This window comes from Larus michahellis, chromosome 1 (genome assembly GCF_964199755.1).
Source record: "Larus michahellis chromosome 1, bLarMic1.1, whole genome shotgun sequence".
In the NCBI taxonomy this organism is placed as follows: Eukaryota; Metazoa; Chordata; class Aves; order Charadriiformes; family Laridae; genus Larus; species Larus michahellis.
The window spans coordinates 52,366,758-52,380,134 of NC_133896.1; the positions used below are offsets into that span (position 1 = coordinate 52,366,758).

The 13,377-nt window shown below is 35.5% G+C and overlaps 1 protein-coding gene across 4 annotated transcripts in view; it reads right to left on the bottom strand.

Annotated features, from left to right (window-relative positions):
* ANKS1B (ankyrin repeat and sterile alpha motif domain containing 1B) overlaps positions 1 to 13,377 on the bottom strand; it is a 448,856-nt gene that overhangs the window by 381,423 nt on the left and 54,056 nt on the right. For all 4 annotated transcript variants that reach the window (XM_074575799.1, XM_074575789.1, XM_074575760.1 and 1 more), the window contains exon 3: positions 9,308 to 9,464. In XM_074575799.1, the coding sequence (XP_074431900.1) occupies positions 9,308 to 9,464 (157 nt within the window). The remainder of the gene's footprint in view (positions 1 to 9,307; positions 9,465 to 13,377) is intronic.

Consider the following 13,377-nt stretch of genomic DNA (forward strand, 5'->3'; position numbering starts at 1 on the left):
TATTTAAAAGCCAGCTAGGATAAGAAAATCTGTGTTGCACAGTAATATCTAGAAAGGGAGAAAAGGGGAAAACTTTTTTTTTTCTTTTTAGTAACAGTGTTTCTAATTCAATAATCAAGAACTTAAATCTTGGCTTTGTGGTTTTAACAACATTGCTGTCATTTTCATCTCATCTTGTAATTTAAAATGACTCAGAAGAACCTGGGAGACAGAGGAGACAGATCAGTACATTCAGATAAATTAATGTTGCAGATAAAGTCTTCAGGTGTCTGCAACACCACACAAGGTCCCAGAGACCGGAATGTGTTTCCTGCTAAACTGCAAGACAGAAGCTGGAAAGCAGGAACAGCCAGGTAGAAAAAGAAGTTTCCACTGGCAGACATGGCTTGATGACTAATAACTATCTGAATCATTCTGCATTATTCAGACCACTGGGTGGCCTTTCTCTATTACAAAGACCATAAATTCAGGTTAAAATATGTACTATCGAAATACTATACGGCTGCAATGATCTATCAACTACCTGTGATATGCTCTTTGTGCTCTAGTGACTTCTAACGTATCCTTTATACAGGACTGGGCAAAGCAATTTTTTTATGTACAGTGGTATACCCACAAATCCCAAGCATATTTTATTAGAATTTATTTTTAGATTTTCAATATTTCATGGACAGAACTGCATAGATGAATTGGGAATTGCAGTCTAATTTTGTGCACAATTACCACAATTAAGTATGAAAATCAGATAATTGCACATAAAATGACCAATTATGGTAATTTGTGCCTACAGTTACTGTATTTACATCTCAAATGGAAATAGTTACACAAAGAAATTAGATGTATAACTATCTGCATTCTGTGAGGTAAATAGCAAAATACACATTTACTATACTATTGCCAAAAAGATATATCTATCTAGCTAATATCTACTTACGTTTGAATTTTTTTCAAGCATTTCTGGATAATACATGAAGTATCTTAAACCTTGTGCCAATAGTCTAATATTGCAGTTTAAAAATATTCTGATTAAATTTTCAGAAAGACATAAAAATTAAAATTGACTATGGCCTTTTTCTCAAAACATGGTGACTGGCCAAAATTTCAGCCACAGATATAGACGCATAGAGACCAACCAGTCCAAATCACTGCTGCCGCCCAGCACACTGAAATTTGCTCCCTCTAAATAAAGAATATCCAGCTGAATTTTCATGCAAGGGCATATTTACAGAAAAGTATATTTTTAAAAAGTGTGGTGCATAAAGCATCTGCAAATATTAAAAAAAAAGTTATTATTTTCAAATTAACTTTGTTGAACATTTTTGTATGGTTTGTTTCTTTGCATTCGCCAAATTAAAGCTACATTTCAGTTAATGACAAATCAAACCGATTCAAAATTAAGAAGAACTAGGTATCACTGAAATAAAATAGAAGAATCCAACCTGGACAAACATGATAATTAAATTACCTACACAAACACAGTCAGAATAGGCATTGTATATATTGTATTGTCAGAGCTCAGCAGTACTACCGAATTAAAACTTAATAATACAACATCCTTCCCTCTTTAAAATGTAAATTAATCAACTCGATTCAGGTATAAAAGACAGAACAATTTTTAAGTTTCAAAGAGAGAATTAGAACTCGTTTAAATGCCCTCTAAATTTATCTTTATCTTATCTTATGCTTTGACAATTTACTACTACTTACATAAAATAAATCACCTTGGAAGCAAGAGGTTTTACTGAGAAGAGAGGATAGAGTTTCTAAGTAGGTTTTGACAGTCTGTCATCTTCAAATTTAGGAAAGGAGGAAATGCCTACCAGATAGACACAGTTGGTTCAGCATTCCCAGAGAGACCCCTAAGGTGGAGGAGGCTATAACAATGTATTTCCTGGACTGGAAGAAACTTTATCTTCCTCTTCTTACCCCTCATGGAAAGGTGGACATGGATGTCAGTCAGTGTTACGAACTTCCTCCTTAAGGCATTTGTTTATAGAAGACATACAGTAAGAATAAAAAAAACAACCCAACACGTGATGATATTTTAAGAATTATGTGATTTCCTCAGTCCCACAAATGCTGTTGCTTCTGAATTGTCTTTTGTGCAGACAAAGGTAACCCAGCTGTAACTCTATTGATTTTAAGGTACTGTTTGTCTTCGTATCTCTAAAATACCTTATTATTTCAAAGAAACTTTTGAAAGACATGAAAAAATATTCTTGAAGAAATTAATAATAATACTTTAGTATTATTGCTTACGTTTTCAGTCCCAAATGTAAACAGTTGTTTCTGGAGTACAGAAAGTTTAAGTGTTAACACTTATTTTCATGAGCAGTTAACCTGCTATGAAAATACAATTGTCTGCATGCGAGTTACCACTGTGTGATTAGATCTCGAAATCTGATATCCAAGGGCTAAATAATGCATCTAGTGCTGAAGAAACAGACTAGAATGCTTTTAGAAATTTCAGATACTTCATTACATGTTAGAAACTACAAGATAGATCCTAAGACCGAATAAGTCAAGAAAAAGATCTAGAAAACAGAACCTAGTAAAATGTACAAAATTTAAGACAAAAAGAGTAGACCAATATTATGCAAAAATAGTATAAAAGAGAAGTCTGTATTATTCAGAATTAATATTTTAAACAAGTAGTTATTCATATGGCCTGATGGACCTTCTTCAGAAATAAGAAAGGCATCTCATGATTCTGTTTTAACCTTTTGTAATTTTCTTCTTCATTGTTACATAGGTCTCTTCATGAGCATGGCCCTGACATTTTCTAGCCTTTCTCTGAATCTGTTCTCTTCCACGTACAGTCAGAATTCAGACTTCTGTTGCTGCAAAATGAATTGTGCCTTCACAGCATTGCATCTGGTCAGTACTGCGGGCCGGGCTGTGCTACATCATTTAGCTACTGAGAATGCATGCCACCGCAAAATCTGGAATATCTCTTAAGGTCTATTCATTACAGGACAGATTAGCAAATATGTTATAGAGACAATTATTGTACCTTGGCTGCCTGATAGTAAAGAGGTACAGGAAATATCAAGAGAATGAATGACTCTCATGAATATTATATAGGTCTTGTAAAGCCACTATTAAACATTGGTTATATTTAGGACTTTTACTACATAGTTGTGTAGTTTGAAGCTCCTAAAGTCCATGCAAGTACTGTACAAGCAATAATGACTATAAAGTAGTGATTTGACAGACCTTTCCAAAGAATGCTCAACTCCTTTATTATCAAAGCGTTTTTATGATGAACTTGAACAGGGAGACTTCATAAATCACTGAGCCATTTCTTTGTCACATAATCCCAATGTCAAGTGACTGAACAAGACAATATATCCAAGATAGAGAAAAGAATGATCTCAGGATGGTCTTAGTTCATCTACTAAAACAGAAAGGTAGTTTCCTGAGAAGTTCCACCAATATCATCCTGAAAAAAATAAGGAAGTTTGCCCAACTGATTCAGTAAGTAGCATGTCACTGTGTTTAATTACAATGGGAATTAAAGTGCTTTAGGGCAAAGGCTGAACAATGTTACAACAGAAACTCTACAGACAGCCAGCAATGAGGAGAACTTTTGGGAACAACATTGTGACTTTATTGTCCCTTTCCTTTGCGGAACAGAATGGGTTTTTACATGGTGCACAGATTTTTACAGTTTATGTTAAAAAATAGTTAATGACATCCTTCTTCTTATCACACGTTATCAATGAACCTGTCTAATTTGAAAGTCATGAAAGAAATAAAAAGCCCATAAATTTCCTCATCAAGTACTCTCTTAAACACAAAACCAAGCATCAGAGTTTAAGCATCTCTAATATTTCCAGATATATTTTCAAAATTGATTTAAAAATCAAAGCATCTAAGACAAGACTAAATATCTTCCTTTTATTGTTCTGCTACAACTGTAATTGTACACAGACAAAAAATTATTCACAACTTGGCTTACATTCAAAAATTTAGAAATGTCAGAGTTCATATCTACGAGGCATTTAGAAGAGGCTGTATATTGTATCTCTGGATGTGTTTCTCTAACTTTGTTGGGGTTTTTTTAAGACCTACCATTCCTGACTGAATTTTTCCTTTACTGCATGCTACCGTGCTCTATTTCTACTTTTCCTTTCTCGGCACAGTTTAAGCCTCTGTATTCTAATCCCCAATGAACGTTCCAGTAACGAGTGATGACCCCCTGGGATCATCAATTACATAGATAGTGGGTTTGAGTGCACCCTCAGCAAGTTTGTGGATGACGCTAAGCTCAGTGGTGCATCTGACAGACTAGAGGGAAGGACTGCCATCCAGAACATTGACAGGCTTAAGAAATGGGCCCATGTGAAGCTCATGAAGTTCAACATGGCCAAGTGCAAGATCCTGCACTTGGGTCAGAGCAATCCCCAATATCAGTACAGACTCAGTAATGAAACGATTAGGAGCAGCCCTGGAGAGTAGGACTTGGGGATACTGGTGGATAGAAAATTGGATATAAGCCAGCAATGTACGCCTGCAGCCCAGAAAGCCAATCCTATCCTGGGCTGCATAAAAAGAAGCGTGGCCAAAAGGTCAAGGGGGGTGATTTTCCCCCTCTACTCTGCCTTGGGAAGACCCCACCTGGAGTAATACATTCAGTTCTGGGAGCCCCAGCACAAGAAAGACACCAACGTGTTTGAATGGGTCCAGAGGAGGGCCATGAAAATGATCAGAGGGCTGGAACACCTCTCCTGTGAAGAACAACTGAGAAAGCTATGGTTGTTCAGCCTTGTAAGCAAGATGGAGAGAGACTTTTTGCCAGGGCCTGTAGTGACAGGACAAGTGGTGTTGGTTTTAAACTGAAAGAAGGTAGATTTAGATTGGATATAAGACAGACATTTTTTTATAATGAGGGTGGTGAGACTGGAACAGGATGTCCGGACAACTTGTGGATGCTCCATCATTGGAAGTGTTCAAGATCAGGTTGGACAGGACTTTGAGCAACCTGATCTAGTAAAAGATGTCCCTGTCTACGACAAGGGGGTTGGACTAGATCTTTGAAGATCCCTTCTGACCCAAACCATTCTACGATTCTATGAACATATTATGATAAATATCTTTACCATACAAGAACAATATAATGACAAATAAAGATGCCGTTGTCCCATAATTTAGAGATTACTTGGATTTAGACAGTAATATTTTTCCAAAAAGACAATTTTGGTAAAAGTTACTGGGAAAAATTCTGCTGCAAATTACCCAGTGTGAACCAAAATCAAACCTACTGAATTCCTATTGAAATTTGCCTTTACTTATGTGGAAACAAAATAAAAAAGTAATTTTGTAACTCAGTTAGCTACTTTCTTCAAATTTGTTGCTGCAACTGGCTCAAATCAAAAAGATTGCCTTTGCACATTTTTTTCTTCTAAAAAGGGTATAATGAGAGTTGCGAGTGAAATTTGGAAATTCAGCCACATAGTCTCTGATTTAAGGGGGGAGGGGGAGACATCAAATGCAGAACATGAGAATGATTGTTTTTGTAGGCTACTTTGGAACTGAGTTGTCCTTCTGGAAGTCCCTGAGGTGTCACTGAGAGAAGCATATAATGTCTGTGCTTCATTTTGACGTTTTGGAGAAGACAGTAAATATGCTAGATGTTAGGTATTTACATATGATGAATGCATCCTCAACTCTTTTCCTTCACATTTCAGAAGAAGTGTCAAACAGCATTAAGGAAATGTGAGTGTTTTTTATGACAATTACAATATGATGCACAGAAAAATTCTACAGTACATTAAATACAAAAATGTAAGGAAAAAGACATGCTATGTGCATAAAGAAAAACAGGCAGAATCACAAAACAGAGAACAACAGCACCAAGAAATTTCAGAAGCGTTCACATGTTTTACTGTAAAAGTTTTACTGTTCATATTCTGTCAATATATATTAAAAATATATTTTTAACTTGATATTTATTCCTGATGTCATTCGCCTTTTTTGTATGTGATTTTATGCCCTAGTATCAAACACTACATATTGACATATATGTGGCTGTTATTTATCATTAATTTTGTCATTGATTGGGATCTCTTATTAATTATGTAATTTTATGAGAGTTGCCATAATAAATGTTTGCGCTACCCAGATATCTTTACATAAAAAAAATATGTAAGTTGTCTGTTAACAGCACACCTTTTTATTATATTTAGTATTACTTACTAACAAATCTTGATCTCATACTGCCCACCTGATCTTAATTCGATTTATAATTTACATATTTTCAAGTCTTCGTCAATGAAGTTTAAATACTTACATGTTTTGTAATTTCACCATATTTTGTAATTTAAAACATACATCATGCAGGTCAACTAAGGCACCCGTATTAAACACTGATAGAATTATTCTTACATAGTTGTTATGCTTTAACCATTTTCTGTATGTAGAGTTGCCAGACTACATTCCACCACCCCCATAAATAATTGTCATTTAACCGTTCGCCTCCTTACTGGTTTTTTCAATTTTATGTAATAGGAACAGTAGGGGGCATTCAGAGCTTTAGATGCTGGATGTGGCTGGATATGATCCTATGATGCTAGTTAACTGCATTTTAAATGTGTAGCATGCAGTTCAATTAATTTACAGTATAGTATATTAAATCCATTAATTCACGTAATATACATTTATGCATTGTGAGCTTCTCATTTACTTCTTTGTTGTGTTGTTCATTACTTTCACTTAAGTTTGTAAAAGCATTTCTATTTCTTTTACATAGAATTTTAATAAAATAGATGAAAAGTAAAGATGTATTACACATTATTTGCAACAATTTTTAAATTTAAACGAAAACTATTTTCTTAAACTGAAAGCACACATATTCTTAATGTGATCCTTATCAAACAAACAAACAAACAAACAGGGAAAAAAGTCTGACTCGAGTGTATTATTTGCTGTAGTGAAAAGGTGTCAGGAAAAATGGCTATTCTTCTCCCCAACTCTCAGAACAAAAAAGAAGAAAAATAACCCAGGATTTCTTATAAGCTGTTGCTTCAGCTCCACAGATCTAAGAGAAGCTATGAGAGCTATGAGGAGCCACCTGCCTTACACAACCTATCAGCAAATACGCAAAAGCCTCAGAAACCTACAGACTCATAAGAATGTACAATAGGTATTAGGGTGAGGATGCCACTCTGATGTTATTTGAGGATATATGGGTGGAGATGGCTTTATATCAACATGGCATTTCCCTCATTCCATGATATAGATAATATTCTCATGTGTAGAGTGCTAATTAGCATGGGAAAGGTGGTATCAGCAAATTGGTCCACCTACTAAAGCTGGTCACTGTCTAGAGTGGAACACCAGGGGATTTACAAGGTCAGAAGAACTGTGTTGTATGAGATTAATTTCAAAGTTTAATATGATTAAGACTCTCTTAAGAATCTTAAAGTCCAACATTTCTTCTGAGGATTGCTCACACATTTTCCATTATAAAGCTTTGGGGTAAAATGCATAAACAGGAGATCTAATGACAAGACCATTTTTTGAGTCAATGAGGCACAGACTCAGATGCATTTCTGCTTATTTTCTCCAGCAATCAAACCAGAGAGACTGGACGCACATCTAGTCAAGCTTGAGAATATTCTAGAAGTTTTGAAGTATGTGTGGGATTGGGAAGAAGTAGGTTTGAATTTACATTTCTCTTTCTGATCTTACTGAAATATACTTTTCACTATCCCTCCCTCTGAAGTTCCTGCATAGCTTCCAGTTTTCTGTCAGTAGAGTATGAGGAATCTCTTCAAGCGAATGGATAACATGCACTCAGAAAGTTCCTTTTTTATTTTGTTGCAGAAATAAAACCGAAAAAAACCATTCTCCTTGACAAAAGGTAATCCTACAATTCAACTGGTTTCACCCTACATGCAACAGCTGATAAGAATGAGAAATTCCGAGAAACTCCTAATCTGCAACTCATACCACAGAATTACAAGTTTTGTTTTTTGTTTTTTTCTTGGATGAGCCAGGGTATTATAGGATTTCCCAGAAGACTGTCGCATGGGCATATTTTATTACTTTATTTTCCTATATTTCCTGTGCTAATACTTGATATTCATATCATAGTTACTGTATGGATTCCAATGGCTAAGTCTATAACGTCAAATATCAAATAGATTATTCAAAGAATGGCACCTCACACTTCTTATTTTCTCACAGTTCGCCTTCTGGCCACACTAATGTAGACACTGAATGCGATTCATTTGTTAGACTGTACTCTGCATTTGAGGTGCTGTAGGGCACCATACCTGGAGCCCATCAGCCACTCCACAAGGACATGGAAATTCTGAGCATCCTCTGTCATACCTTCAGGCCCACACAGATGTCTCAGTTACTGCAGGGTGCCTTAGAAAGTACTGGATTTCTGTGTTTGGGCAAATGAACCCCACCTTATTTTTGGTCACCTGAATAACCCTGTTGGCTCCTGTGATTACACTGACTAGGCCTCTGTGGAATAAAAGAGTGCATATACAGACAATGTAGACACTAAAATTTAGATCTGTATTTGGAGCTGACTCCCACCTTTACATTCAAATAACTTCCTGATTACCCTGGCACATTCAATAGCTTATTGTTACTACTCATATTTCACAGCCTACGTCCAATCTTCAAGCAGTTCAGCTGACTACAGATGGTGTCAGATTTTAATCTCCTTCTCTCTTTCTATTTCTAAATACTAACCCTACAAATGGACCCTATAAGCACATACAGAATGAAAGCAGAAGGTGTGCCATATGTTTGACAACAGAATGCAACATATTTATCCACTTACCCACTGTAATACTCTCATCAGTTTTTCCTAGTATTTATGTGTCCTTTCTGCTGCACATGCATACATGCAGTCCATCTGGTTTGTCATTTATCTCTGCATATCAGCTCATTTACAGTACACTCAAAATATACCAAAAATATTAATTTTATCTCAAAATTTTTCAGGAATTTAATATCTAATAAAGTTAAAAAGACATGGAGTTTACGCAAATTTACATCAATATATATAAGATGTATAGTTAGAGTATGTATTCGTATGATTTTTCAGAAACAAGCAGAAGGTTTTTTCATACTTTTTAAATCTAATCTCCTTTAGGTCAGTGTCCATCCAGAAGAAAGATATCTGTTATGCTTATACTGGAAGATTTTATCAGTCTTGGAGAAGAAATTACCAAAACAATGGAAAATAGATAACTTTTTTTAATATGGCTATAAATCTGCCAGACTTAAAGAATATGTGCTGCTCTTTTCTGATGATGTACACAAATATTTTTTATCACTTCACCTGTTCATTCACTCTGGAGTGTGATGGTCCATGATGGATGAGAATCTTCACGATGTCTACATCTCCTCTCCAAGCAGCCAAGTGAATAGGAAAATAACCTTTATTATCTGCCACATTAGTTGATGCTTCATACTGAAGTAATTTGAGAACTATATCCCTGAAAAACAGGAATTAAATCTAAAAATTGACAGAAAGTCTATTTTATTAAGTTTTTACATGAACAAACATATTAACAAAATTTTTACCCTGAATAACATAAAAACCCCTGTATTTTTAGTGAAACTGCTATAAAAATGAAGACCAATCATTTCTAAGAATGAAAAAGATAGTAAAACATAGCCAAAATGTTATTCACTGTAATGATTCTTATTTTTTTATGAATACCTATCAACAAGATTATCATCAGTTCTCTGAATCTGTTTCTTTTCAATAGGATCACCTGGCCATGGAATCACTTTTAGAATTTGCCAGTCAAGGCCACGTGCATGTCCCTCAAGACAAACCTTCCAGGCACTAAAGGTAGAGAAGTACTCCTGTCCCCATCATTGCTGAGTTCTGGAGGCAGGGAGACAAGGGGGTAGCTTTATGGACATGGTTCTTGCAGTAAGGCTTAAAAGTAACAGGCTTTCTTCTCCTTTAAGGCATTATCTCAAAGAGTTCTTTTGGAGGAAAGAAATTAAAGATTATCTAGTTAGATATATAATATCTAAAATATAAATAAAATAAAATAGCTTCTATTTTCCTTTTCCACACCCAGCTTCCTGAGACCTGTGAGGAACACAGTGATTTTTATTATTTTAATTCTTATTATATTCCTTTCAGTATTTTCAGTGTGGCTTATGATACATTCAATGAAAGATTAGTATAAGCTAGTATATTGAATCCCTGATTTTTAAGCAGTTTCCTGTACTTAACTTCAAAGGTTAAACTTAAAAATCAATTGTCTGGTATGATCATTGGTTATCAAGCAAGTCAAAAAATAAAAAATCAGTTTTATCTTATATCTCCAGTTGTCTTCTCATAGTTTGACACAGCCAGGCCTCATTAGTTATTAAGTTAATAGCATCTATGATCCAGTGTGGGCAATTCTATGCACATTTTTGCTGAATATGGAAATTCTGCCTCTTACCAATTTTGCTTAAAAAATCGGGGAGAGCGAGTGTGGAAGAAGCTAGGTGCAGCCTATGTTATGACTATGAATGAAGGCCTTGACTACAAATTAAGATAGAAAGTAAATCCCGAGGCAATTGTTCTCCCAGACTTGATGGAACCTTATTTAATTGCCTATTGAGAGAAAAATGTGGCAAGCAAAAGTGAATATATCCAGGTCAAAAGAACTCCCAATTGTCTCCAAAAGAAATCATAGAGATAATGCAGTCGTTACATATAAGCCTTGAGGGAAACTTTAAGCTGAATTTTGCTTACTCCTGACAAGGTCAAATAACATGAAAACAACCAAGAAAGAACAGTTCCACTACAGAATGACTTTTGCCACAGCAAAATTTCCAGAAAAGTGACTCCTGAGACTTTTTAGTACAAATAAGGCTTGAGAGACTTCTCATGTTATAATAGTTGGTCTTGTGGTAGATGGTTAATGAAGGCTAGAAATTCAGTCTAGTTTGAAAGGGACACAAATCAAAGGAACGAGAAACTGAAACATGTGGGGGGGAAAGCAGGAAAAAAACCCTCCACAACTGAAATATGTAGATAATGATATACAGCAACTATTGTGAAGAGTCTGTTGCAAGATTCAAGCTACAAAATAGAACCTAGATCTCCTTCATCCTTCAAGAATGCCCTGACCCATCACATTTCTCTAGGGTGAGTCTTTTTTAGTGCTCTGTCAGAACTTTTCCATTTTGTAGAAGTAAATTTCAGGAGGAGAAGACTGAGAGTCCTTAGCCCAGTAACATTACTGGGCTAAGTAAAATTACTTAGGAAGACTGAGATTCAAGTCCATGCCCCAGATATGATTTAATTACTTATATAAAGCAGAATAGTTTCAAAAGGAAAGAGAACTAACCCAGAATAACCAAGGAGGAGGGAATTCATCACATACAATGATCACGCAGGGATTTGAACACTGATGTCCAACAAGTGTTCCGGCCACAAATTATTGGTTGGGTCATTAAGTCTTAAATCCTCACTTTTCTTGAAAAACTTTGAAATCTCTCAAGTTCATCCTAATGTAAAGTGTGAAAAATTAAAACCCCAGAAGTTCAAAGGACAAGAACTTCTCCTAAGTGAGAAGGTTCTCATGTCAACAGATAGTACCCAATATTGATTTTTAATATCAAGTTTCAAATCTGAAAAAGCGTAAAGCAAATGTGTATTTGATATTTGTGGTCACTAACAAAATTACAACCACCAAGTGTCTGTCCAATTCTCTTGTTGACAGTGCTACCATTATAGAAGGATCAGTATGATGGCTTGGATAGCAGGTCCTGAACCATCATGATTTACCATGAAATACCTCATGATATATTTCAGTTTACTTTACTATAACAAGCTATAAATGTGATGACAAGGACTGCTACTTACCCTGCTGGGATGGTAAGGGGTCATAGCAGCCAGTGGCTGTTATGACCTTTTCAAAAGCAGCAGTTATATCTGCTGTGGTACATAGGTCCGTATCTTGAAGTTCTCTCTGACTTCAGCAGAAGTTTGGCCAGCGTTGTATCTGAAAATGCTGTTCGGCTTTTGTATGTTTTGGGATTTTATAGTTTATATTGCTAGGATTCACTTGAAATCTCCGATGGATTCAGAGATAGATTCAGCAATATTTTTACTTTGCTGGGTAACTATTGTTTTATAGTCAGTATTAAACATACTAAAACCAGTTTTTGCCTATTTAAAACCAGCAATCTTCGCAAGCTAAGGCTTGGACTTTTGTCAGTCAAAAATGTGCAATGGTACAAGAAACAGTGCCAATGGCACAGAAACAATCCATAAACTATATCCAAGAGAAAGGTTATTTTCTCTGCTTTTAAAAAAGGCTGAGTTTTAAGGACTTAGACCATATTAAGGACCATATTAAGGACTTAGACCTAATTCCATGGAGGTAAATATATTAACGGATTATTCTGAATCTTCCTACGGAACTGAAATTTTTGAAAATGCACAATATCTAGTTTAACAGTATTTTAACTTCATTTCTTTATTCAGAAACAGAATATCCTATATTCACCAAAAGATTAATCTCATCTAAAGAAGATATGCAGGCTTCTAGAATATGATTAAAGTTTTAATTTTTCCAAGAAAGAATGCAAAAATTGTGAAATGAGTAAACTAAGCATATAATTGTTATGGATTCATATGTTATCTTACGGAAAGTTCAAAATGATATTAAAGTTAGTGCAAACCACTTTCAGATTCAGTTGGGTTTTGATCAGTTCCTTATCTCCCACAGAGGAATAACCCAAAGCCTTACATAAAAATTTTCCATAGTGAAAATCCAGAAGTGTTAACACCATCAGTTTACCAACAAGATAGTGGGAGTTCATTACGTGGAGTTGGTTGGTTACAGCGGAGTCCTTGGCTACAGTGGAGTCCATCCCACTAGAACTTTACAGACCTCATTAAACCTTTCTTTCTTGTTCTGCCTTAATAACAACATGCAGTTGGCAGCATAATACCATGGAGGTAATGTAGCAAGGGGCAACATGTAATACAGAGGTAACACAGAACAAATTACAAGGTGTAATAACAATATATGTAGCAAGTTTCCAGTTTTTTACTGACGTGTTAATGCCTTAAAGAGTTCACTGCACTGGTATGCCTGTGCAGCACCCCTCAGCGGGGACTTTGCTGGCTTTCCCCAAGCTTGTTGAGACATGCATGTGGTAACTTGGATGGACAGCAGGGAGGGAAAAGCTACAAGATCCCATACAAGGTAATAGCCATTTTTTTCTGCTTTCAAGTGTATAAGTACTAAATATTCTTATCATCCTACTTTTACTTTGATAACGATTAATCTATACTGTTTTGTCCACGATATTGTTTCCTTAAACATTCAACGCACTATAGATTTGTACATACACACACAAGCATACTACAAAGTTTCCTGTTGT